Source organism: Dermatophagoides farinae, chromosome 4 (assembly GCF_024713945.1).
Source record: "Dermatophagoides farinae isolate YC_2012a chromosome 4, ASM2471394v1, whole genome shotgun sequence".
NCBI classification, from domain to species: Eukaryota; Metazoa; Arthropoda; class Arachnida; order Sarcoptiformes; family Pyroglyphidae; genus Dermatophagoides; species Dermatophagoides farinae.
Window position 1 is genome coordinate 6,159,335 of NC_134680.1, and position 26,404 is coordinate 6,185,738.

At 30.4% G+C, this 26,404-nt stretch overlaps 5 protein-coding genes across 5 annotated transcripts; 2 read left to right on the top strand and 3 right to left on the bottom strand.

The window, feature by feature from the left end:
- Positions 1 to 23: 23 nt before the first annotated feature.
- LOC124500438 (elongation factor-like GTPase 1) lies at positions 24 to 20,499 on the top strand. Its single transcript, XM_047064512.2, is given in 6 exon segments — positions 24 to 266; positions 333 to 482; positions 553 to 1,735; positions 1,737 to 3,262; positions 17,402 to 17,586; positions 20,120 to 20,499. Coding segments are annotated over 6 exon segments (3,342 nt in total). The 5' UTR covers positions 24 to 157; the 3' UTR covers positions 20,309 to 20,499.
- Positions 3,245 to 5,181, bottom strand: dsx-c73A (doublesex cognate 73A). Its single transcript, XM_075729900.1, is given in 5 exon segments — positions 3,245 to 3,506; positions 3,574 to 3,853; positions 3,914 to 4,226; positions 4,293 to 4,430; positions 4,432 to 5,181. Coding segments are annotated over 5 exon segments (1,491 nt in total). The 5' UTR covers positions 5,085 to 5,181; the 3' UTR covers positions 3,245 to 3,399.
- aos (protein argos) lies at positions 6,556 to 13,337 on the bottom strand. Its single transcript, XM_047064515.2, has 5 exons — positions 11,969 to 13,337; positions 7,999 to 8,193; positions 7,616 to 7,927; positions 6,968 to 7,272; positions 6,556 to 6,882 (listed from the first exon to the last, which is right to left on the bottom strand). The coding sequence occupies exons 1-5, from the start codon at positions 12,902 to 12,904 to the stop codon at positions 6,864 to 6,866; spliced, it is 1,767 nt and encodes a 588-aa protein (XP_046920471.2). The 5' UTR covers positions 12,905 to 13,337; the 3' UTR covers positions 6,556 to 6,863.
- A 122-nt stretch (positions 20,500 to 20,621) lies between the features above and the next one.
- ktub (Tub domain-containing protein ktub) lies at positions 20,622 to 25,220 on the top strand. The gene is made up of 7 exons (XM_075729899.1): positions 20,622 to 21,262; positions 21,335 to 21,568; positions 22,453 to 23,063; positions 23,821 to 24,254; positions 24,330 to 24,395; positions 24,459 to 24,558; positions 24,618 to 25,220. Exons 1-7 carry the CDS (start codon positions 21,195 to 21,197, stop codon positions 25,208 to 25,210), a joined length of 2,106 nt encoding a protein of 701 aa, XP_075586014.1. The 5' UTR covers positions 20,622 to 21,194; the 3' UTR covers positions 25,211 to 25,220.
- Positions 25,221 to 25,398: 178 nt separating this feature from the next.
- On the bottom strand, positions 25,399 to 26,351 carry LOC124491149 (uncharacterized). The gene has a single exon (XM_047053768.2). The coding sequence runs from the start codon at positions 26,074 to 26,076 to the stop codon at positions 25,420 to 25,422; it is 657 nt and encodes a 218-aa protein (XP_046909724.2). The 5' UTR covers positions 26,077 to 26,351; the 3' UTR covers positions 25,399 to 25,419.
- Between the last annotated feature and the right edge of the window lie 53 nt (positions 26,352 to 26,404).

The following is a 26,404-nucleotide window of genomic DNA, read 5'->3' on the forward strand; positions in this document are numbered from 1 at the left end:
TATGGTCACATGGTCTATTTTGTCATTTATTCTGGTGTGCAACAATTTGTGATCATTTCTTTGAGATAAATCCATTTTTGAGTTTTGTTTTGTTTTGTTTTGTTTACATTCTTGATATATCTGGTATTTTGAAACAATCTTTCCACCACACACCTGAATGGATTCAAATTCCATAGAGATTCCATCGACAAAACAACAACAACAACAACAACAATCGAATTGTTCACATGTTCGAAATATTTGTGTTTTAGCTCATGTTGATCATGGTAATTGGGTTTTTTATTTCAAATCAATTGATTGGTAAATGTCATTGTTTTTTTTTATTTATTTAGGAAAAACTACTCTGGTCGATTGTTTATTGGCCAGCAATCATATCATTTCACAACGTATGGCAGGAAAATTACGTTATATGGATTCACGGCCAGATGAACAACAACGTGGTATTACAATGAAAAGTTCATCCATTTCATTGGTTTTTAAATGTAAATGCTTTTATTTTTTGATATTTATGAAAGTTTTAATAAATGATTCTCTCTATGTTTCATACAACAGATACACCTACTGATCAGAAAAATCATCTAATAAATGTTATCGATAGTCCTGGACACGTGGATTTTTTCGGTGAAGTTTCCACTGCATTACGAATCTGTGATGGTTGTGTAATTATTGTCGATGTTATTGAAGGTGTTTGTGCCCAAACACGTGCTGCATTACAACAAGCATGGTTAGCTCGTGTTCGTCCAATTCTTGTGCTGAATAAAATTGATCGATTATTTGTGGAAAAGAAGCTATCACCATTAGATATTCATATACAACTCACACAAACATTGGAACAAGTCAATGCATTCATAGGAGAATTATTTGCATCTGAAGTATTGGCCAAAATAAACGCCACTCTCGATCATCATGAACAGCAAAAATCATCCGATGAAAAGCCAGAGCAAGCGACGACGACTACAGAAAAACAAATGTCAAAGAAACAAATATTTTATGACTGGTCTTCTGGTCTGGATGATATTGATGATTCTGGTGTATATTTTTCTCCAGAAAATGGTAATGTTCTGTTCGCTAGTGCCATCGATGGTTGGGGTTTTACTATTGGTGATTTTGCACGAATATTATCCACGAAATTAGGTTTCAGTATCAACACATTGACCAAAACATTATGGGGTGATTTCTATCTGAATGGCCGTGAAAAACGTATTCAAAAAGGAGCACAATCCAAAGCAAAGAAACCATTATTTGTTACATTTGTATTGGAAAATTTAGCAAAAATTTATGAAAAATTCCTAATGGATCATGATAAATTGGAAATGATAAAAATAGCCGAATCATTGAATATTACATTGGAAACACGTGATTTAGAACGTTCTGATCATCGTCAAACATTGATGCAATTATTTAATCAATGGATACCATTATCACAATCATTATTACGAATTGTCTGTGATATTGTACCGGCACCATGTGATATTAATGAAGAACGTGTTGAACGTTTCATCACTGCTAATCAAACTAGACGTTTCGATAGTTTACCATTGCAAACACAAATGTTGAAACAAGCATTTCTAGATTGTCGTGGACGGCAATCATCTGATGATGATAATGTTCCTCTTATAGCATATGTAACAAAAATGTTTTCCTATCCACAAGAATCACTGCCACAATTTCGTATTAAACCATTAACACGTGAAGAAATTGTTCAACGTCGTGAAGAAATGATGAAGAAAAAAGGAACAAGAACAATCTAGCCCATTGGACAATCATGAAAATGAAAATTCTATCGACGAAGAAAAACAGGAAAAAGTAACATTTATTGGTTTTGCAAGAATATTCAGTGGAACACTGAGACGAAATGATTTTGTTTATGTTTTAGGACCAAAACATGATCCCACTCGTATTACAACAGAAATGATTGAAGAAATTGAACATGGCCAATTAACATTGGCAAATCTACGTTCTGATCAACATGTTACAAAAGTTCAGGTGAAAGAATTATATCTATTAATGGGTCGTGATCTAGAATCAGTGGATGAAGTCAATGCTGGTCATATTTGTGGTATTGGAAATCTACAATCACATGTTTTGAAATCAGCAACACTATCATCAACCATTTATTGTCCACCATTCATTGATAATATATCAAAATGTATATCAATATTACGTGTGGCTGTAGAACCGAAAAATCCTCAAGATATCGTCCATTTAACACAAGCATTACGTATGTTAAATCAATCTGATCCATGTGTTGATGTTAAAATACAAGAAACTGGTGAACATGTGATCATTACTACTGGTGAAGTACATCTAGAACGATGTATTGTAGATCTAGTCAATTTCTTGGGCGAAGAAATTGAATTCAATATTTCTGATCCAATTGTACCGTTTCGTGAAACAATCGTTGAACCACCTAAAGTTGATACACTAAATGAAGCACTATCTGATCAAAAATTGACAGCTATAACAACAACATCATCAACAACAACAACGAGCAATAATTGTAGTTATAATAGCAACAAGAAAACTTGTGAATATATTGAACAAATGACACCGAATAAAAAATTCATATTTCGAATACGTGCTAAACCATTACCGGAACAAGTAGTGGAAACACTTGAAAATGCACGCGATTTATTAATTCAAATGATGCAATTTGAACGAAAAAATGTTTTAGCCGATGATACAAACGTCAATCATCAAATCATTGTTGATTCTAATGAAATATTTACTGTTGATTTACGTGATGAAATGAATAAACTATGCAAGAAACTTGAACAACAATTTCAAGATGCAAATGATTGGCCATCGGATACATTCGATAAGATATGGTCATTGGGACCAAAATTTTATGGATCAAATTTATTGATTAATCGACTGAAAGATTTTAATCATCGAAAATGTTTTCCACAACATCAGCTTCAGCAGCAGCAGCAAGAATCCAAATGTCCATCGAATCATCATGATATACGTTATACATATGAAAATAGTTTTATTAATGGTTTCCAATTATGTACACAATCTGGTCCCTTGTGTGATGAACCAATGATGGGTGTTGGTTTCATAGTTGAAGAATGGAAATCACTTGAAGATGATCATAGCAATGATGAAACAACAACAACAACAAGTGATCCATTTGGTCCAATTAGTGGACAGATAATGTCAACAGTGAAAGAAATTTGTCGCCGCGCATTTCAAATACAACCACAACGTCTTATGGCCGCAATGTTTTCCTGTATCATACAAATTGATAGCGATGCTTTGGGTAAGTTTGCATCAAAAAAAAAAATTTATTTTAAGATTGTAATGTGTGCGTAGGTGTGTGTGATGGTTAAATTAGTCATAATAGTTATTTACACTTTCATAATCAATGATGATTTTGTTTTTTTTTTTTTTTTTGGATCACCAAAATCCTTGTGTAGCCGTTGAATTAATGACAGCATATGCTAATTCCCATGGAAATTCTGGAAAATCATTACCACCTTTTTCCAGGTCAATTTCTAATGCAACTAGTGAACAAAATGAAAAATTTTTTGTTTATTGAAAATGAATTGAAATGATTATGATGATAATTACCTTTATGGTTATGTTTAGATTTCCTTATGCCTTGATTACATAGCATTCCATAAACACGAATACCAGGAAATCTTGCATATGGTGGATGTTTATGTGTAAATGGTCCTTCGAATGATGCTGAATCCGGACATTTACACACGACAACAAAATGTGCTTTGCCAGTACGTTCTGATTGTAATGCCATTATGGTCCAATCGGTTGGTGTTTTACATGGTTTTATATTGCTTAGATTTTCACATAATTTCACCTGTGTATATGCTTCTAAACTATTACGTTTAGTCTAGTGAAATGAAATTTATATTAATTGACAATTGATTGATAATTGATTGATTGAATTTACCTTGAATTCTTGTTTTCTAGTCAAATCAATAATATGATCTTCATTCAAATTTGTATCGATCAATGTTGTTGATGATTCATTATTATTATCACAATTAAAATTTGAATCTGTGGGACAATCACAAAGACGTTGTGTATGATTGGATTTAACATAATGTGCTGAACACACCTGTTGTGTTGCACATTCTGGTAGACGTTTTTTTGTCAACACCACTTGTTGCTGTTGCTGTTGTTGTTGTTGTTGTTGTAACATTGATGAATGTGGATCAGCACTATTTAATAATGATGATAATTGATATTGTGATGATTCAGATGTTTGAAATGTATTCATTTTTGATGATATATATTGTGATGATGATGATGATGATTCTGGTGATGATAATTCTGATTCATAATAATTATTATTATTATCATCCATATCATCTAAATTTGAAATATTTATAAATGTTATTAATGGCCGTTTTGATGTCAACATAACACGTGGCGCCGTTGTTGAAAATGCATAATTGAATAATTTTTGATGATGATGATGATGAATTTTGTTGTTGTTGATGTTGAATTTGATGATTTGAGCGATTAAAATTACCACCACTAATATTACTACTAATCATTGATATATAATATGGTGAATTTGGATCATTTGTTTCATCATCATCATCATCTTGATGATTGATGATGCTTTGATTTATTGGCAATCGCGTTTGTTGTTGCTGTTGTTGTTGTTGTTGTTGTTGTTGTGTGGATGATGATGATGATAAAATCAATGATGACGATGGTATTGTGACCATTGGTAATTTTGTTTGATTTTGACTCATCATTAATGATGATGATGCTGATTGTTGTTGTTGTTGTTGTTGATTTTGTTTTAAATTTTGTTCTTCAATAAATTCATTCCATTTTCCATTACGATTTAATAGTTGTTGCTGTTGCTGCTGCTGCTGCTGCTGTTGTTGATTATTTTGCATTTCAAGCGCACGATCAAACAATGTTGTTAGAAAAGTTTTCATTTTTCTTGACATCATTATTGATCCACCAGTAGCATGATTTTTTCCGGTAACAATATTATCGATTGCTATAATTGATATAATCGATAGTATCGTCCAAAAATGGAAAATATTTTTTTTCCAATAATAAATTCTTTTCATTGTCTTCATTGTGATGATGATGATCATACATAAAAAAAAAACTAAATCACAAGACACACACTCACTGGACAATGTTTAAACCAAAACTGTGAATGATATCCAACTGATTCGTTTTTTTTCTCGAATTTTTTTTCAAATTATTATACGGTTTATTTATAGTAATAAGTTTCTTTCGTTTGCTTCGAATGACAAGAAGAAACCTGGATGGATATATAATCATCAAACAAAAAAAAAAAAAAAAAAAAACATCGACAACTACAACAACAGGTGTCCATGAAAATGATATTCAACTGGGGTCACCTGTTGTTGACAAACAAGATTTATTATTAGAGATGAATGAATGAATAAAATTCCAAGATTTTTATGCGCCAATTCAAACCAATTTTAATGGGCGGTCATCAATTTGTGGTTTTTTTCCCTACTTGTCTAAATTCACAGATCTCTCTTCGGATTTTTTTTTTTTTTTTTTTTGAAAAAAGCTGGTTTCTTTTTTTTTCTCATCAAAAAGAAAAAAAAAGAATCCAATTGTGAAGACAACAAGTTAAAATTAATGAGACTGTGTGTGTGTATGTGTGTTTGATTGATAAATAAATAACGGTACCTTGAATCATCATCATCAACGGCGAGTAGATTTGACCGAGAAAATGACGAAAAAAAAAATTTTTTGGTCAATCTAAATCTAAAAGTTTAAATTGACGACCAAATTTCTTTCGGTGATTTTTTTTTTAATGATGATGATGATGATGATCGGGCTGCTTAAATTTCTTGTTCTCAAAGAGATAGATAGAGAGAAATTTTTATTACATAATGATGTATGATACTTTACTATCAATATCCGGATACTAATGGATTGTCGACTATTTACACATGAATCCATTTTTTCTTGTTTGTTATTATTATCAACAACAATGTTGATGATAATCAAAAAAAAAAAAAAAAACGATATAACAAATGATGATGATAATTTTGAATGAAATGAATTTCTTGAACTGAAATTTTTTTTTTTTTTTTTTTTTGATGATGATAATGACGATAAAACTTTAATCTCTACAACTGTATATATTATTTAATAGTTTGTAGAATGATGATCATCTTACATTCTTTTCTGTGATGATAATAATGCTATATATATATGGGAATATAGTGTATATAATATAGCCATGATGATTATCATTACTCAGAATTTTTTCTTTTCTTTTTCGTTTCCACTAATACACTAATGATAATAATCATAATCATGATGATGATAACCGACTTGACCTGAATTTTGATACCATCTTTCTCATCATCATTATCATCATCATCATTAGCAGCAGTAGCAGCAACAATGACACTGAATCATTAACATTGACATTTAATATTCCACAGTTATTTCCATTCACAATCACTAGATGGCGTCCATATACAGTGGTAAGATTGATTTTTTTTGTTCACTTTAATTTTTACCAAAAAAAAAAAAAAAAAAAAAAATGAAAATGAAAAATTCAGTCAGTCAGTCAGAACGGCAACATTTTTTTATTTTATTAATTACTTAATCATCATCATCTTCATCAATCAAACATATTGAAAGTTTGAATTATATACATGAATCAATTATATAAAAAAATTCACACATCATACTAGAAATACAAACATGAGCAAAAATAGCTTAAATGTGATTGTGATGTTTTTCTATATTTCAACAAAGTTTCGATTCTGGTTTAATCTCCATATAATTGATTCATACACCAAATCTTCCATTGTTTTGTTGATTCCATTCATCAAAATCATTATTGCAAATATCTTCTTTTTCTTCATTTTCTTTCATCAGCTTGAATTATTATTTCTATTTATTTTTATTTGAAAATCGGAAAAAAACCAATAATCCGGTTAGTAAAGTGTTAATTAATCATCAATCATATGATACGTACTCATTGAATGAATCATTATCATTATCATTAATGGTGATGATTGATTGATTTGTTTTTGTTGTTGTTGTTGTTGTTGGATAACAATAACCACTATATGTACGTATATTATCCATTGGATATGTTTGACCCATCATTATAATCGATGATGATGATGATGATAATGATTGTCGATGATTATTTGGACATTCATAACCATTTTCACATTGACATAATGTATTTGTTGTAACAGATTCTATTGATTTTGAATAGATTCCTTTACGTACGGTGAATAAACGACATGGTTCTTTACGTTTACAACGTAATTTCTAGATTGAAAATCAAAAAAGAAAACAAAAAAATTTATGAAATTCTTTTGTGTGTGTGTGTGTGTGTGTGTGCTTGTTGTGTTTGCTGAATGGATTTTTCTCTCACTGTGAGTTTTTTTTTTTAATTCCAAAATTAAACATTCTGGAATCATTTCTTTCATTTTTTTTTTTTTTTTTGCTGACCAGGTGTGTTTACCTAGAACGAATGATATTACAACACACAGGCACACACCTTAAAAAACCTTATTACACACGTGTGTAGTGAAGATTTCGGATTTTTTTTTTTTTTTGCTGACCAAACACACACACAGACATATATGTGTAGAATTAAAGAATAACTTACCGTTTCAGGTGAACATGCAAAATAATAACGATAACCTAATTGTCCTTCCGCTGTTTTATATACATGATGTTTTAATATATAAGCTTCACTATTTGGTGGACAAATGCATTTTATTTCCTGTTTTGTTATATTTTCATTTTGATGTGTTGTGGTTGTCGTCGTTGTTGTTGTTGTTGGTGCTGATTTTTGTTGTTCTGGAGCCAATGATGATGATAATGATGATCTGGCCATTGAAATTGTTGTTATTGTCCATGTTATATCACGAAAATAACGACATGTTGGTAATTTTTTCTTTACAATTGGTTCACAAAGCTAATGAAAAGTGAATGATGATGGGTTATAAAATTGAAAATTCACACACATACACACACACACACACATACCTTATATTGTTTATTTTTTTCACTAATTGTATGACCATCATTTGGATTCAATGATAATGAACATGGTTGTTGTTGTTGTTGTTGTTGTTGTGAATGACAACGACATGATTTCTGTATCCATGGTGTTGAATATGTATCAATTTTATTACAAACTTGATTTATTTCACATTCTGGTAAATCATTATCGGATTTCATCTATATATATGGATTCAATAAAAAATTAAATTTTTTTTTAATTTTGCAAATTTTACACGTGCATTTGCACGTTCAATGTGTGCATGTGTATGTGTAGGTTTATTTTGGCCATTTAAGTATTCTCTCTATCTGTGTGTGTGTAGGATGTGTTTACGAACAAGCAACCAAAGTAACATCCAATGATGGACAATTTGATTTGATGTACTAAGACTTTATATGGAACGATCGAGACTTGTTTATGAATTACGAATTACCGTTTTTTTTAAAAAATTTATTGTAGGCGTCATTTGTTGTTGTTGTTGTTTGTAGTTGAACAGGAAATTGAAAGTGGTTGTCGTGTCATTCATTCATTACTATTTTTTTTTCTATCACTATCAAAAACCACCACCACCACCAACGACTGTTATGATGATGATCACCTGAGTGATGAGATTTTTTTTTGTGAGAAAAAAAAACAAAAAACAAAAATGTCGATGTGACCAATTAAGGAAATTTTTTTTTCTTTTTCTTAAAACAAAAAAAAATTTTCACTTTCTTTTGACCAAATAAACTTCTTTGCTCTAACTGTCTTGTCTGTTTTGTATACACATTATCTTTCGACTATATTGACTTTTTGTGTGTGTGTGTGTGTGTGTGTGTGTGTGTGACATTTTTTTTGTTTTTCTGGCTATTTAAATTTCATTTGAATTTCTAATTAAAAATGTGTGGGCGTTTAGAAAATTTTTCTAACATGAATGATAAACAAGATTAGATTATTATGAAACGTGAAATGTGAAAGTTTTTTTTTTTTGCTTTCTCGAAATCTTTGAATTGTACACATTGTATCGATGTTTTTTTTTTCGTTGCATTTGTGTTCTGGTTTTTCATTTCCTAATTATTCAATGATTCACCACCTACGTTGATTGATTTTTTTTTCTCTTGCTACCTACCTATCTATGGTATCTAGGGGAGTGATTAAATCAAGAGAGAGAGAGAGAGAGAGCGAGTGCGAGTGAAAATCATTCAGTTTAGTGCTGCACACCTGCCCATTATTATGTGGTCATTATGATTATTATATTTGAGATTTTGCTCTAGTTTTTTTTTTGTTCTTTTTATTATTTGTCATTTCACTTGCTCTGTACATGATGATTACAATTGGTATAACCAGGTGGTGGTGGTACCCTGGTTCATTGATGATTTCATTTGCTTCCCCCCTGTTCACCATCACTATCAGCATCACTACCCTGTTTGAATAAATACGTGTAACACACACACCTGTCCAAACTTTTTAAATAAACGAAAAAAAATGATGATGGTGATGGGAAAACTTTTTTTTTACCTAATAACAACCCCTTTGACCTTTGAACCCTTTTTAGTTTTTTTTCTTTTATTTGGTGTATAAAAAAAAGACTTTCAGTTGTTTTTCTCGTGTTGTTGTTGTTGTTGTTACTTGTGTTGCTTTTGATAATTTTGTCTGATTTCACCCAAATATTTATTCATTCAAAATGTCAATTTGATGGGTGCTCGGTTTTTATTGTCATTCATTCATTCATTCATTTTCATAACATTCAAGATGAAAAAAAAACTCATTTAAAATGATTGATTACCGATTGATCGTATTGATGATGTATTTCTATTTCCTGTATGTTTGTATTATAACATTTGACAATAAAGATAAAAATCAAATCAATTGAAATGATGATGATGATCGATGTTGATGAATCGATTTTTTCATTTTTTTTTTGTTTTCAGTTGTTGTTGAATTTTAAATCTTTTTTTTGTTGTTGTTATTATTATAATATCGCGGCTATATTTGATGAATTGGACAGCTGTTTTTTTGTAATTTTTCTTTTCTGGTTGTGAATCGGAAAATATCAATCAAATCTCCATATACACACCTGTGGATCGATTCATCATCATCCATTTATTTTCCATATATGAATTTGCAATTATTCAACAAGTTGTAGTTGCAATTGCATTATACAGAATTATTGTTTGTTTGTTTGTTTTTTTTACTTTTATTAACTTTTTTTTTCTTCTTGAAAGTCAAATTTTTTTTTTAAAAAGATCGATATCGATTGTATCGTGTGTTTCAATCAATGTTTTTTTGAACCCTTCCTTGTTGTTTAAAAAAAAATTTAAATTAAAGGCACCACGAATATTGTGATGATTATGACTGTAGACGACTACAATGACGACGACAGTAATATGACGCGACGAGTCATCATGAAATAGAATTTTTTTTTTTTTACTCCTGTGAATACAAACAACAATATCTTTGAAGGTCGAAGGTGACATAAGTATAATCATCATTGTCTCGACGTGTCTGATATTGTCTGGTTTTTTTTTCTCTCTCTCTCTCTCTCTCCTTTGTGTATTTGATTGTTTATTTTGTTCTGAATGATTATGAACAAACAATAATTGAATGTGAATGAACATGATGAGAGAAAAAAAAAGAAGATAATAAATAAGTCAATCGCCGTTGTTGTTGTATTTTTAATTTCAATTAAAAACGATCCAAATGGATCATTCGAATCGATTCGATTTTTTTCTTTTCGAGCACACACACAAACACACGTGTAAACAACGAATACACATGCACCACGAATTATTTATTTATGACGATCATCATCATGATCATTTGCCAACTTTGGCTCAGTAAAAAAAAAAAATTTCATTTATATTCACAATACCAAAGACCATTTTTTGTTTGTTTGTTTTCTTTTATTCAAATGTTTTTCTTTCTTTCTTTCTTTTCATTTTTTTTTCTTGGAAATCATTACATTATTTTTATGAATGAGTGAAACTTTATTTTCATATATTGAATTGTATTGAATTTGAATGTGAATGTGAATGAATGGACTAGAACGCAGCAGCATGTACAGCAGGGAGACCTATTAGACTTTTGAGTTTTCTTTTCTTTTCTTTTTTTTTACGCTTTACTTTAAGATCCACCACCCAACCATCATGATCATGATCATCATGATTATCATGATCAATGGGAGACGATGTAGTGTATGATGAAGAAAGGTGGTGATTTGGAATCGTTTTTTTTTTTGCTTTTTGGTTCGACAAAAAAAAAGTTTATACATTTGCATCAAACTAAATGCTGCTGCTGCTGTTTTGATATTTTTTATTAGGCCCGCCACCTGTCGTTATCGTTTATCCATCCATTTTGAATTCATTTCATTTTTTACTGTTTGACCTAATTGATCTTTGGTTATGAAAAGAAGAAGAAGCAGAAGGGGCCCACTATTTAAAGATTGGCCTAGCCTTGGTTTTTTCATTTTTTTTTTTTTTTTTTGCTATGGGTTGATTTGTTTGTCCATAAATGCAAAAAAAAACAACAACGGCCAAACACCTTGTGTCTTTGGTCGTCGATTGATGAACACTTGTTGTTGTTTCGTTTCTTCTTTTTCTTTTCTTATATATCGACATTGACCATGCTGGCCATATGTTCAACTTGATCAATGGCCATAATCATCGTTTGTTTGTTGTGTGTGTGTGTGTGTGGAAGTCCAAGGTTTTTTTTTCTTGTTTAAAGAAAACACGTGTGTGCTTGTTGTTTGAATTTAAACGACAAACACTCATTGACCATTGGCCATTTTGAAGAAAATAGCGGTTTTTTCTCTCAATGTTTTTTTTTTTATTCATTCGAGGGGTTAGTGTTTTTGTTTGTGCACACATTTATGGTTCGTGTTTTTGTACACTGAAAAAATTTTGGCGCGCTTTTTTTTGGCTTTTAAGACTTTTTTTTATGTGTGTGTGTGTTTTTTTTTGTTACATATTGACTTACCCATTCTAATTCGTAGATAATTTTTGGCGCTGATGATACCATGCTATTATTTGTCGATATCGATTGATAATCAATCAAACGTGCACTTCTTTGTCGTTGATTAATTGATGATGATGATGATGATGATGATTTTATTCGATGATGATTATTATTCCGATGTTGATGATCATCATGATAATATGTATGGCGATGTTTACGTTGTTTTACTGTCAACATTTTTTGTCTAATCATTTGTTGTAATAATAATTGATGTAGTGATTCTGATTTTTTCATCGTTGTTGTTGTTGTTGTTGTTTGATTTTTCGATTCATATTGCTTCTGTTTGTTGATTATTTTTGATGATAGCGGTGGTAATAATCGATAATATTGATGACTATTTTGTATATACTGCTGTTGTTTTAATCGATTATAAATCAATGGATTTGATAATAATTTTAAACGTTGTATAATTGAATTTAAATTTTGTATTTGTTTTTGATCTTGTTGTTTTTGTTGTTGTTGATGATGATGATGATGATTATGATGATGTCGATGACGATGATTATGTTGTTGATGCTGCTGCTGCTGTTGTTGTTGTTGTTCATTCATACAATAAACATTTCTAGAACACATTGATATAATTAATAAAATTATAATCGTTATGATTGAAATGATGATTATAAAATTTGATGATGATTTAGGCAATGGTAATGATGACGACGATAATGATCGTATTTCACTCGGATTATTAACATTATCATTTAATGATGATGATGATGATTTTAGATTTAGATTTTCATCATCATCATCCTCATCATCATCATTATTAATTGATGTTTTTCGTGTTTTTGTTGAATACAATAATGGTTGTTTGCACTGATTAACATTATTCATCGTCGTCGTTGCGGTCGTCGTCGTTGTCGTCATCGTTGCAGACATTATCATCATTGTAATCATATCACTTAATAATTTTTTTTGTTTACAATTTAAATTATTATTACATAATGATGATTCTGTTCTTTGTATAATTTTTTCCTGATTAATGAGGTCTATATCGGTGTTTTTATTTTTATTTTTATTTTTATCATTATTATTGATGATATGTAATTGATGATGGCTAAATAATGATTGTCGATTTATAATTGATTTATTGATTTTGGTTATTGATCCCGTTTCCGGTTCAATCGTTGCTGTTGTTTTTGATTCATAATTTTATTTTATTTTTTTGTTTTGTTTTGTTTTATTCATGAAATTGAATTCAGAAAAAAAAATTTTCATTCACAAAAAAAACACACACACTGTGAACAATGTGAATATGAGTGAACTGAACAAATGGACTGACTGAAATGAAATGAAATGAAGCTAAATGTCTGATTTTTTTTTCTTCAATGAAAATTTATAGCAACCACCACCACCATCATTGCCATCATGGCCATCCATGGCTTTTACACACTGTGTGTGTGTGTGTGTGAATTCAATTTTCTTTTGCCTGTAAAGTGTTGTTTTTTTTTTGGCCACGACCATAAAAAAAACGACTACAACTATGATCGATTGTGAATATGAATGAAGAAACAGCAGCAGCAGAAGCCAAATGAAATCATTGAATGAATGAAAAAATTGTATGAATGAAAGCACGCACACACACACATGTTGCACCTCCCATTTGCACGTTGAATATGAATGGGGAAAAAATGGGATTTATATCGGTTTTTTTTTTGATGAAGAAAATTAAAAATTCAATGTTCCATCAACAAGTGGTGAAGGTTATTGTTCCATGGAACAATTCCAGAGATGATGATGATGATGATGATGATCCCATGGAATTTGAGTCAAATCAATTTCAGGATCTTGAATTTTCAATTTGATTTGGCTCAGATGTGTCGATCATGATCATTATGGTGATCATCATCATATATGGCTCACCGACCTAATTACTTATTTCCTTTCGATTTTTTTTTTCTTTCTCTTCAGTCTCATTCTCTCTCCCACAATTGCTTTTCATTCTCTCATTTTTTTTTTCGATTCATTCACAAGAAAATTTTCTTTACAATCATTTTTGCTGTTGTTCCTGATGATGATGATGATGATGATGATGATAATAATGATGATATTTATACATGTTCATCGTAGTAGTAAATGATGAACTTTGACCTTTTTTTTCTTTTACTTTTTCTTTTTGATTTCATTCAATTGAACGTAGTAAACGTAGTACGTTTGTTTCTTTCTCCCACTCAAATTTTTTTTCATTTTTTGTTGTTGTTGTTGTTGCTTCATTCATTCAAACAAATATGAACATTTTTATTGAATGAATGATTGAATGAATGAACAAAAATGGCTCGAATCTCGGCAAATCATCATCAAGAATCATTTTCATTTTCGTTCTATATTGGTTGGTCTACTATCGTGACATACACACATAACACACACACACGAAAAAACGAATGATTCACATTCAATGATGTTGATGATGATGACTTCGTTTTTACCATTATCTTTCTAAGGGCGAATCTCTCTTTTTCTTAAAAAAAAATTTAAATTCTTTAAATTTGTGAGATGATAATGATGATAATATTCGATCGATTTTTGATAAATGATGTTTCCTGTTGTTGTTTTCGCTTTTTTTTTGTGTTTTTTTGTCTGTATATGTAAATTGACCTTGGAGATGAATTTTTTTTTTGTTTGTTCGGCATTTTCCATATGAAATGATCTGTGGGTGTGTATCATACTGGTCATGACCTTTTTTTTCGTTATGTAAGTTTGTGTTTGTGTAGGTGAATGGTTGGATGTGTGTTGTTTTTTGTTGTTGTTGTTGACAAACAGAAAATTTTTAATCAGATCAAATTTTTTTTTCTATTTGTCCGGTTAAAAAATTAATCTTATTGCGTTTTTGATTGACATTTTTCACCTGGAAAAATTGTAATTGTCATTGTGTGTTGTTCATTTGTTTTTTGGATTTTTTTCAGTTTTTTTTTTGTTTTCTTGGATTATTTCTTTGATTAGATCATACATCTGGTGTGTGTGTGTTTGTTTATCAGATTTTCTTTTATTTTTTTTATTTATTTTTTTTGGTTCTAGTTTCACATGATGATGATGATGATCTAATCTTTATGATTTAATCATCATCATCATCATTGTCCTAGGACCACCTACAAAATGTTATTTTATATGTGAAAAAAAAACAACAAGACCACCCATCATCCATACATATAAATAAATGGGATTATTATTACTCGGTCAGTTATGACATCTGGTTGCTGGCGGGTTTTTTTTCTTGTAAGTAAATAAAATTTTTTTGTAATTGCAAAAAATCATAAATTTTGTTACACACACACATATGTTGTAACCTGATTGATTGATTGATTTTTCTTTTCAATGAAATGTAAAAATCATATCGTATTTTTTTTGGTGTTGGTGGTGAGAATTTAATAATTTTTTGACATTTGACAATCATCATCGTCATTTTTTTTTGTCTGTCTTGTAAATGATGACGACGATGATGATGATGAACGGAAGTAAAACCAATTTGTCTTTTGACAACAAAATTTGGTTCACATTTCTCACCATGTCTCTGGTGTTGTTGGTGGTGGTGTTGTATAGCATCATCATCATCATCAATGATCCATTCTTTTTAAACTATGGGAAAATTTTGTTTCGATCTCGATGAGAATCGTTTTTTTCTGTGTTTCCTTTGAAGACACTTGTCTTCTTTTGTTGTTGTTGTAGTTGTTGTTTTTGTCTGGTTGTGATGTTTGTAGCAATTATCATTCATCAGAAAAAAATAACAATATTGCACAAGAATGGTTACGCTTGGTTGCCAATATATACATTGAAGATGAGTATGGATAGATAGGCTATCTATCTATCTGTCTATATCTACTTTTTCAGATGTTGTGTTTTTTGAGATTTTGAGGTTTAATGAAAATGATGATAGCGGAAGTTGTGTTTATTTTATTTATTTTTTTTGGATCTTTGAATCACGAAATATTTCCGTTTTTTTCATCATTTCATTTCTAAATTCTCGGTTGTGTTGGACAAAAATCTACCGCCAATCATGATCATGATCATCATCATTATGATCAGAAAAAAACCCGAAATATGGTCTTTGTCTGTCTATATAGTAGTTTGTCTGTTGTTCGATTTTTTTGTGTTTTATTCTCTTGGGTTATTTTGCTGCAAATAAAAAAAACACCGAATACCATATACCACGCGTATGTGGTGTAATAAAACGACAACGACAACAAAGACCCGAATTTTTTTTTTGTTACGATAAAAAAAATTAACCTTTTCTTGCGCTTTTTTTTGTTAAGATTCGTGTTTATTGTTTGTTGTTGCTGGTGATCTTTGTGACTAATTACATTATTATCATGCACACTGGTTTCCGCCGGCAAAAAGTTTTTTTTCTGTTTGTTCTTTTTCTGGATTTTCGTTTTTCAATGTTTATGTGTTTTTGTCGTCTCGTTTGTGTTTTGTGTTTTGTTTTCATGTCTAGATTTTTCATTTGTGTTTTATTCAGATTTTGTGAATTTTTTCGTTTTGTTTTGTTTTCAATTTAAAATTTTTTTTTTTTTGCTGATAAAATGAGATAATGATGGAATAATGATAGTGTTGATGGATGGACATGTAAGATTCCGAGATATTTTTTTTCATCTCTCTCTCTCTCGAAACAAACAAAACAAAAAACGTGACCATAAAAATCTTATCCGGTTTTTTTTGATTCAAATACCGATGTTGATGATGATGATGATGACGATATATGTTCGTGGCGCGTGTTTTACATTCCATCAAATTTGGTCATCATCATCGAATGTCATGTGTGTGCGTCGTTTTTCAATTTAGTTCCGTTCAATGAATTTTTTTTTTTTGGTTCGTGATGTTTAGTAATTTTTCACTAGAAGAAAAAAAAAGTTCAAAGTTCATACGATGATCATCTTTATTGTTTGTCGTTTTTTTTTCATTTCACGAAATTTGAAATTTTTCTGTTTGAATTTGAACAATTTTTGCGTTTTTTTTTTGCATAATCATATGGATTGTTGTTGTTGTTGTTTGTCCCCAAATCAAACAAACAAATAAACCAGAAAAAAAACACGTAAATTTCCCACCAATACCGTTTTGTTGTCGTTGTAGCTCGTTGGAATCGACATTTTGGTCATAATCATAAATTTTCAATTTTGGAACTCGTGTGAATTTGTTTTTACCAGAAAAAAAAATAAAAATAAAAAATGTTTATTACCATTTTGTGTGATTGAAATTGTGTGAAATTTTTTTTCATTTCACTCTCTTTTCAATCAAATCAATTTGATCAATTCGTTGTGGTTTTTTTTTCTTCAAATGGTGAAGAAAAATTTATTGGTGTTTTTTTTTCATCGTTTATTTTGTCGTTGATGGTGATCATTCAGATTTCATTCATTTTAATGTTTTTTTTTCTTTGATTTTTTTTTTTTTTTGCTATGGCAGGTAAAATGTACGCCGTAATTGGACGTAGAAATGGCCGTATATTACATGCCGATGTACAGGAAGGATCACAAATATTTACCGTAAATGCTGTACTGCCTGTTATTGAAAGTTTTAATTTTGTTAATGAAATACGTAAACAAACTAGCGGTAAAGCTATACCACAATTGTCATTTAGCCATTGGGAGGTAAGTGTGGGCGTTTTTGTTTTTGATCCATTTTTTTCTGCTGTTAATATCTCTATTCTCGATTGTTGATCATCCACTGATCATTGATAATTTTCCATTCGTTGTTGTTGATGATGATTATCAATTTTTTTTTCTAACTTCTCCATCTATCCATCTACATGCATGATTGGCTAATTTGAAATTCGATACCATCATGATCATGATGATCATGATTATGGTGATCATCATTGTGATGTAATCAACTAGCATCCGAATTTTTCAAATTCCATGCATGCCATTCATTTTTTTTGTTGTTGTTTGAATGAAATGAAATAGAAAAACAAAATTGTGAATTGACTTTGAAAAGTGTTCACTTCTATGAATTCGCGGTTCGATTGATGATGATGATCGGATTTTTTTTTTCTTTCTTTTTTCCATCATTTGGTGGTCAACATTATCATCATCATCAACATCATCGTCGGATCCCCTTCGTTAAATACTACGTCCAATACATTTCAGCAATCATCAATCGATTATTTAGCCAAAAGATTAGGTTTACTTTAGATCGGATTTTTTTTCTGCTGAATGAATGAATGAATTTTTTTGAATTTGAGTGCTCGAGAAACGAATTTATTATGTGTGTGTGTGTACTTTTGTCGGCATTTTTTTCTTCTTGTTCCCATTCATTCATTCATTTGGTTTTTATGAATGAAATCTTTTTTTTTTCGAGAATTCTCTCGTCGTCGTCGTCGTCGTATCCGAAATGATTTCATTTCATTCATACAATTTCTCATCATCATCATCATCTTAAGATCATCATCATCATTCAGTGAGAGAGAGAAAAAAATACAAAATTCCCTCCTTGTGTGTGTGTGTGTGTGTGTATGTTTTTGCGAGTATAAGTAGTATTTTCAAATTCAAATTGATTGATGATTTTTGAATAAGAGGGGCGATTGGGATAGGGAAAAGAAAAACATTGATGATGACATGTGAAATGCTGATGATGATGATGATGATGCGGCTTCTGATGCTTCAAAGCATCATGATTTATCAATAATATCCATTAGCAATGTAATTGATACTAATACCTATGTTTATGATGATGATAATGATGACGACGATGATCAAGATTCATTGATAAGAAAAAAATTCTTTTTTCATTTGAAGATTAAATGAATGAACGAACGAATAAGGTATTGCATCGAATTTTATCATTTCATTTCATTAAAAAAAAATTTTTTTTTTAATTTTGCACCCAGTTTTTTTTCTTGTAGAATTTTATAGGGTCATTTACAGAAAAAATTTTACGGTAATCCAACGAGAGACCACGTGTGTTTAGTGATGTGGCCACCACGAAAAAATCACTTTCCGGTTACTAGTTTTTTTTAATTTTTTATTCATATTGGTCATTTATTTGTGCGGGCCCTTTTTTTCAAATGCGAATTCATGGGCCAGCCTAGGTCTCTGTTGTGTGTGTGTGTGTGTGTCTGTTTATTCAATGATAATTTTCTAGACATTTTTTTTTGTTTTAGAATCAAATCTTTTTTTGTTTATTACAAATTCTGATGTGGTGGTGGTAATTTTTTTTTCTCCAATAAAAGAGAGAGAGCTACCCAGTTTTTTCTCTTAATTTAACATTTCAATATCGTTTCGTTGTTGTTGTTAGTCGCGTGCCAAACCCAGTTTTTTGTTGTTGTTTTTTATTTTCTGGTCATTTTTTTCGATGTTTTTTTTTTGTATTTGCACGTTCAATTTACACCGTGAATTTACCCATGGCTTTCCAGATGATGATGAGGCTAATTCATACAATGAGATAATGATGGCTACTTGAATTTTCATTTCCGATGGCTACCGATTTAGTGTGATTTAGAATTTTTTGATTTAATGATTCAGACAACAACAGAAGAAAGAAAAAAATGATAACTAACTTCCGTTCTATAATATGTCCTGTGTATATGTGTGTATGTGTGTCTGTCGAAGAATTAAGTAATGGGCAGTGGGGGGTTTCAGTAGGAAAAAAAAGGATTGGCCCATTTGTTTTGGTTGCATAAGTTATTATTGATTTATTTGTCTTGCTATTTTTTTTTCTTCTTCTGTACACGTGTGACTATGTACAAATGTGTTAATAGTGTGTGTGTGTGTGTGTGTGTGTGTGTATGTTGGTTAAAGGCTCCCCCCAATATATTGTTTGTAGTTCATATATTTGTCCAGTTAATCGATTTTTTTTCTTTTTGGTTGAAAATTGAAAAAATTTATTTCAAATTTAGTGCACAGTGGGTTAGCGATACTCATTGTGGACAGAATTATGAATGTGATGGAATGAAAAGAGTGAAAAAAAATGAATGATGAGAGAAGAAATTGACCTGTTGATTGACACACCTGTTCCGGTCTCTTTCTATTCATGTTCATATTCCATAATTTAGGCTTGCTCTTTCTTTTCTTTTTTTTTGCTTATGGTAATTTTCTTTTTTTGGTTTGCACTTTTTTTCCACTGACCAGATATTTGAAATTTAATTTTTTTCCATTCTTTTTCACTTTCTCTATAAAATCAAAGGTGATCGATTTGGATCCATTTTGGACACCAACAACGGAAGAAGAATATAAACTATATGGTGAAAAAGCAGACACTGAAAATCGTGCATTACGTTATGTAAATGCTGTACGACGACGTAAAGGTTTACATGTGGAGGAAAAAATTGTCGAACATGCCGAAAAACAACGTACATTGACTAAGAATAAATAGCTAAAATAACCGGCTTTATTTGGATTCATCTGGATTTGATCCTTATAAATTCTCAGAAAAATTCATTAACAACAACAACAACAAAATTGGATCAAATGGAATTATCATTAATTCTTCATGAATAATGTAATGTAACAAAAAAAAAGAGAAGAAAATTTGGTATTAAAAATTCCGGTGTTTTGATCTATCAATTTCTCTTTCTAATTTTTTTTGGTGAAAAATTTTTTCAGCCATATTTTTCTGGTCTGACAATCATCGCTATAGCTACCAATCGTATACATACACACACACACACATAGAGAGAGATTTATGGTAACGATCTTGATCTAGATTCAGTTGAAGAATAATTTTTTTTGTTATTACCCGCAGACACAAAAAAAGAATTTCATTTCATTGTAATAATGCGTCCTCTATATATACATACAGGTAATGTATGTAGAGAGAATATTTCCCGTTTTTTTTTCTTTTATTGTTGTTGTTGTTATCGTTTTTTTTCGAAATTGTTTCACCGATCGAATTTGTTTTGTTGTTGTTGTTGTTGTTGTTCACCTTGGTCGGTTAGTTGGTATATATTGCAATTAGACACACACACATATAGAGAATATTCTTGTCACCATTAGTTACGAGATATACATGTTTTGTTGTTGTTTTTTTTATCGGATATTTCATTGTGTGTGTGTGTCTTTGTTGTTGTTGTTGTTGTTGTTGACTACAAACGTTGATTTTTTTTCATTCGTTGAATTGTTGTCAAATCAATGATGATGGATAATTTTTTTCAATAATAAACGAAAAAACAAAATTCAAATTTCAATTCAAAAGTGAAAAGTTCAATCTATTTATTCAATCTTGGAATCGAACAACAACAACAACAACAGCAGCAAACACAATGGAAACATCGGCAACAACTACAACTGGTAATCGTTTATCATCGGCAAAATGGTCAAGAAATTTAAAGTAAGTGATGATCAATTTATTTGGTCAGATTATCAGTTTTGTTTTGTTTTTTTTTTCATTTCACAAAATTAGCCAAGATTGTCAAAGTGAAGCAAATCGTTTACGTTTACTTGAACGACAACGACAATTGATTGAAACAAAATTACAACGACGACAATTGAATCAACAGAATGAAAATATTATTATACCATCATCGCCATCATCTTTATTGCAGATAAATTCATCAACAACATCGACAACGACGACGACAACGACAGCAATAACTACCAGAACAATTCGACCGGCAACAAGTATTGGCAATTTAAGGTTTGTAAATAAAATTAAATACAAATTTCCGGTGATCATCAATCTGATTAATAGAGATTTTTTTTTGCACATAACATAATCCCAGGTGTGTGCGATGATGATGATGATGATGTGGTTCTTTAGGCTTATAGAGTTTTTTTTTCCGCCATTAATTAATTGAATTCATTTCAAATGAATGTGAGGCGAATATGTGTGTGTGTGTGAAAAACATTCTGGCCGGAAGTAATTGATTACTGCTACTGCGGATTTTTTTCTCTCTCTCCCTCTCTCTCTCTCTTCTATTTCGGTTGAATGATCGATTATTACGTATGTGATGATATTGATATATTTGACAAGCAAAGCAAGAATGAATGCAAAAAAAAACTTACTACTGCTACTAATTCACAATTTAGACATCCTGCTGCTGCTGGATGTGAATCATGATGATGATGATGATAAGGATGAACATCATTCCATCTCATTTCATCGAATCGAATCAATTTCATTCATAAGATCACGAATTCATGATACAAGAGAAAAAAAAATTCAGTAGCTATGCTTGTGATGTTTTTTTTTTTTTTTTTGATTTTTGATTTCGTTCAGGAATGCTGTTTATAAGCTTGTCAGTTGTTGTTTTCAATTTTTTTTTTCATTGAGAAAATCACATCATGTAATGATGATGATGATGCGTATCCTAGTAGTAAATGGCGAAATTCTGTGTGTGTGTGAATCATGATAATCCTGATTATCATGATGATGATGAGGGTGAAGATTTTTTTTGTTTTTTGAAAATTTTTCAAATACCATAGATTGTTGTTGTTGTTGTTTTCTTTTGTTTGATATATGAAATATTCAAAAATTCATTGATTGATTGATGCATTAATATTTTTTTTTCATGTTTATAGATCCGGTATTGGTATCACTGGTGATTATGTTGGTGGTTCTCGTGCCATTCAACCACCACCACCACCACCACGTTTATCAACAGATTCATCAGATTCATCATCAATATTTCAACGTAATAATTCCGATGATGATGATGATGATGATGATGGTGATCGTGATTCAACAATAATGATGAAGAATCGTCATTTAATGATGAAAAATCGTGCAAGAACATCGGTTCCTGGATCAAGACCAATATTAACATCGATGGATAGTAATAATCATTTTCAACAACAACAGCAGCAGAAATTATCGACAAAATTTAATCAAGAACAAAAAAATGGTAAATTTTTATCAAATTCAAATACCAAATCATCACAACGATCTAATATGTTGATGATGAGTAAATCAGAAGTTAATCTACAACAATTAATGACAACCACAATGGATGCAAATGTTGAACAAAAATTATCAATGCCCAATCCATTGCAAACTGTATTGACTGATGAAGAATTATTAAAATTTGTATCACAACCAATATCACCGGATGTTACATTACAATGTACAATTATTAGAGATAAAAAAGGACTTGATCGTTCATTATATCCAACATATTATATGCATCTACAAGGTATGTAACCATTGGTAATATTAGTTCCAAATTATTACCAGCACCACCACCGCCACCACCACAAAAAAATCATTGATTACACACACACACACAGCTGGTGGTAAAAAAAAAAAATTTGAATGATTGCAATCAATGTGATGATTACCAATGAGGAGAGAGAGAGAGAGAAAAAGTTTTCAAACCGAAATCATCATCATCATAATCATCATAATAAATGACCAAACACAATGATGACCACGTGTTGAAATTTGATTGTTATTTAATTATATACATAACCGAATGATGATGATAATCGGAACTTTGTTGATGGTTGATGACAATAATAATTGTTGAGATTGTGTTGTTGATTTTACTAAATGATACCAATTTTTTTTCTGGTTTGAATTCATCATCATCATCAGTTGTCAGTTGTCATGATTGATTGACCTGCTGCTGTTGCTGCTGCTGCTACTGCTGATGATGATGACGATGACGATGATGATGAGATGATCACCCGATTTTGACACGCAATATTCAAATAAAATAAAATGAGAGAGAAATAGAAAAATAACCTATGACCTTTGACTCATTAGGTGTGTGTGTGTGTGTGTGTGTGAAATGTCATCAGTCATTTGATGATGATTTAATAATATTGAAATTTGGCTGTATTTGACCGAATTTTTTTTTTTCATTTCATCATAAATGAAAATTTGCGTGCAAATTGATCACTTTTTTTTCTTTAAATTTTCATTTGTCAATTTTGTTTTTTTTTTCATAGAAATTGTATTCAATAACAACAACAAATCCGTTGGTGGACAATTGGATAAAAATAACCATCAACGTAATAATCAACAACAGCAACAAGGTACAGCAACTGTTTGGATGTCGGACAGTATGGAAAGTATTAATTCAACAAATGAAGATTCTGCAACAACCGATGATGAACAACAACAACAACAACAGCAACAGCAACAACAACAATCAATAAACATTGCTAATAATAATTCATCGTCAACATCAACGAAAAAAGTATTCATATTATCAGGACGACGACGAAAAAAAAGTAAAACCTATCTAATTGGTAATAATGCATTCGATATATCACGTGATCGTTGTATTGCAAAACTTAAATCAAATGTATTGGGCACACAATTCACTGCCATTCGTTTACATTCGAATGGTGTACGTTATGAAATTTCATCCATTACATATGTATGTATTTCTAATGAGTTTGAGAATCGATCTGAAAATTGAAAATTTATCACACACACACACAAACAAACACAGGAAACAAATGTGCTTGGATTTAAAGGACCAAGAAAAATGACAATTATTATACCGAAACCGGATGAGGTAAAATGATGACATTTACTATGGGTCAGAGGATTGATTTATTTTTATTTTTTTTTTTCACAGAAAACAAATGCTCTATGTAATCTATCATTGCAAGAAGAATTGAAACGAAATTCAAGAGCCATAATGTTGTTGAAGAATAAAACACCAATCTGGAATGAAGGTTTGCAATAAATATCGATTGATTGAATGGTTGTTTTGATTTGAATTTTTTTTTTTTAGAAACACAATCATATGTATTGAATTTTCATGGACGTGTTACACAGGCAAGTGTTAAGAATTTTCAATTAGTCGTACAGAATTTCAATCTAGTCAACAACAACAACAATAATGATGGCAATAATCGAAAATCGAACAACAATACTGCCGGTGATAATCAATCAACAACAACAACAGCAACAATATTAAGACGATCAGCTAGTTCACATCAATTACGTCATAATAATGATTTCAATAATGATGACGATGATGATGATGATTCCGATGATGATGATGATGATGATGGTTCTGATGATGATTCTATTGATAATTCAAATGAATATGTTGATGAAAATGGTGAAAATAAAACAAAATCATCATCAACAATATCATCATCTTTGCGTAAAAATCATCCACTTAGTAAATCTGGCTATCTAATGGCAACATCATCCGAAGATGCAAAACAAATTGCCGATCATTCAAATGATCTAGTTTCATTACAATTTGGTCGTGTTAGTAATACACATTTCTCTTGCGATGTTTCATGGCCATTATCATTGTTGCAAGCATTCGCTATTGCATTGAGTAGTTTTGATTCCAAATTGGCATGTGAATGATGATGAATGATGATGTGAACAAATTATAGTCGAAAAAATTCAAAAAAAAAATTAATTACACGTTTATAATTAAGAATTAAGAATTATTATTATTATTATTATGAAGAAAACAAAACTTATAAGAATCTCTATAATTTATATAATTTCAGGAAAATTATTAAAAAAAGAAAATTTTTTGAAAATTTACAAAAAAAACATCGAACGTTTCATTATTTTCTTGTCTTAGCAGTAGCGGTGGTGGTAGCGGTAATGGTACTTTTATTATTATTACCGCTAAGATTTAATTCAGCTGTTGTTTCTGTAACCATTTCGATAAGAATTTCAATTTTTAATTTCAATAATCGATTCTCTTCCTGTAATGTTTCTATTGATTTTAATAGATTTTTAATTTGTTTTTCTGAATCATTATCAATTGAATTTGTTGAATTTTTCAATTGGTCATCTTCGATAGTTTTAGTGATCATCATGGTGGCTTTTAAATCATTCCATATACCATGACGAGGATCAAAACGATATCGATGATCAGTATTGATTATTAAAATCATTTGATCACTATCATCACCTTGTTGTGCTTGTTGTTTAGTTTTTGGCGACATCAATTGATCATTATTTGATTGTTTTTTTCTTCGTTTATTCGTAATATTTTTTGGTAATTCAATAATTTCTGTATTTTTCTCATGATCAATTATCTTTGGTTGTTTCTTATCCAATACATTTTGCCGTTTATCATCATCTTCATCATCTTCATTCGATGTAATCGATTTATCACTGTCGTCTTCATTATTTTCCACAAACATTGGTCGAGATGATTGTCGTCGTCGTGATTGAGATTTTTTAAATGAAAATTTTGATGAAAATAGAGGCATTTTCCGGATAAATGGAAAGTTAGATTATTATTATTATGGCAAAGGAAATTGAATAAAATTCTGTTTAATCAATCATCAAATACAATTGTGTTTCAGAAATTCAGCTGTCCTCAAAAAAAACAACAACAAAAATAAAGAATAAAGAATTGTGGTTTCCATGGAAACTGAAAAAATTATGATTCGAAAAACAAAATTTTCATTCCCTAACACCATCTAGTGTTGAGAATCTGAAAACCGTAAATTATTTTTACTATTTTCACCCAACAGATTGATTTTTAATTGGATCGAAATGGTCGTAAAATGAAAATTTATACTGCCGGTTTTGGGC

Coding starts and splice junctions, on each gene's coding strand:
- aos (XM_047064515.2), bottom strand. CDS start 12,904: ATGATTACAATGATGATAATGTCTGCAACGATGACGACAACGACGACG. Junction 8,194..11,968: donor TTATCTACGAATTAGAATGG/GTAAGTCAATAT, acceptor CCATATATATAG/ATGAAATCCGATAATGATTT. Junction 7,273..7,615: donor TTGCATGTTCACCTGAAACG/GTAAGTTATTCT, acceptor TTTTCAATCTAG/AAATTACGTTGTAAACGTAA.
- ktub (XM_075729899.1), top strand. CDS start 21,195: ATGGAAACATCGGCAACAACTACAACTGGTAATCGTTTATCATCGGCA. Junction 21,569..22,452: donor ACAAGTATTGGCAATTTAAG/GTTTGTAAATAA, acceptor TCATGTTTATAG/ATCCGGTATTGGTATCACTG. Junction 24,255..24,329: donor AAATTTCATCCATTACATAT/GTATGTATTTCT, acceptor AAACAAACACAG/GAAACAAATGTGCTTGGATT.
- LOC124491149 (XM_047053768.2), bottom strand. CDS start 26,076: ATGCCTCTATTTTCATCAAAATTTTCATTTAAAAAATCTCAATCACGA.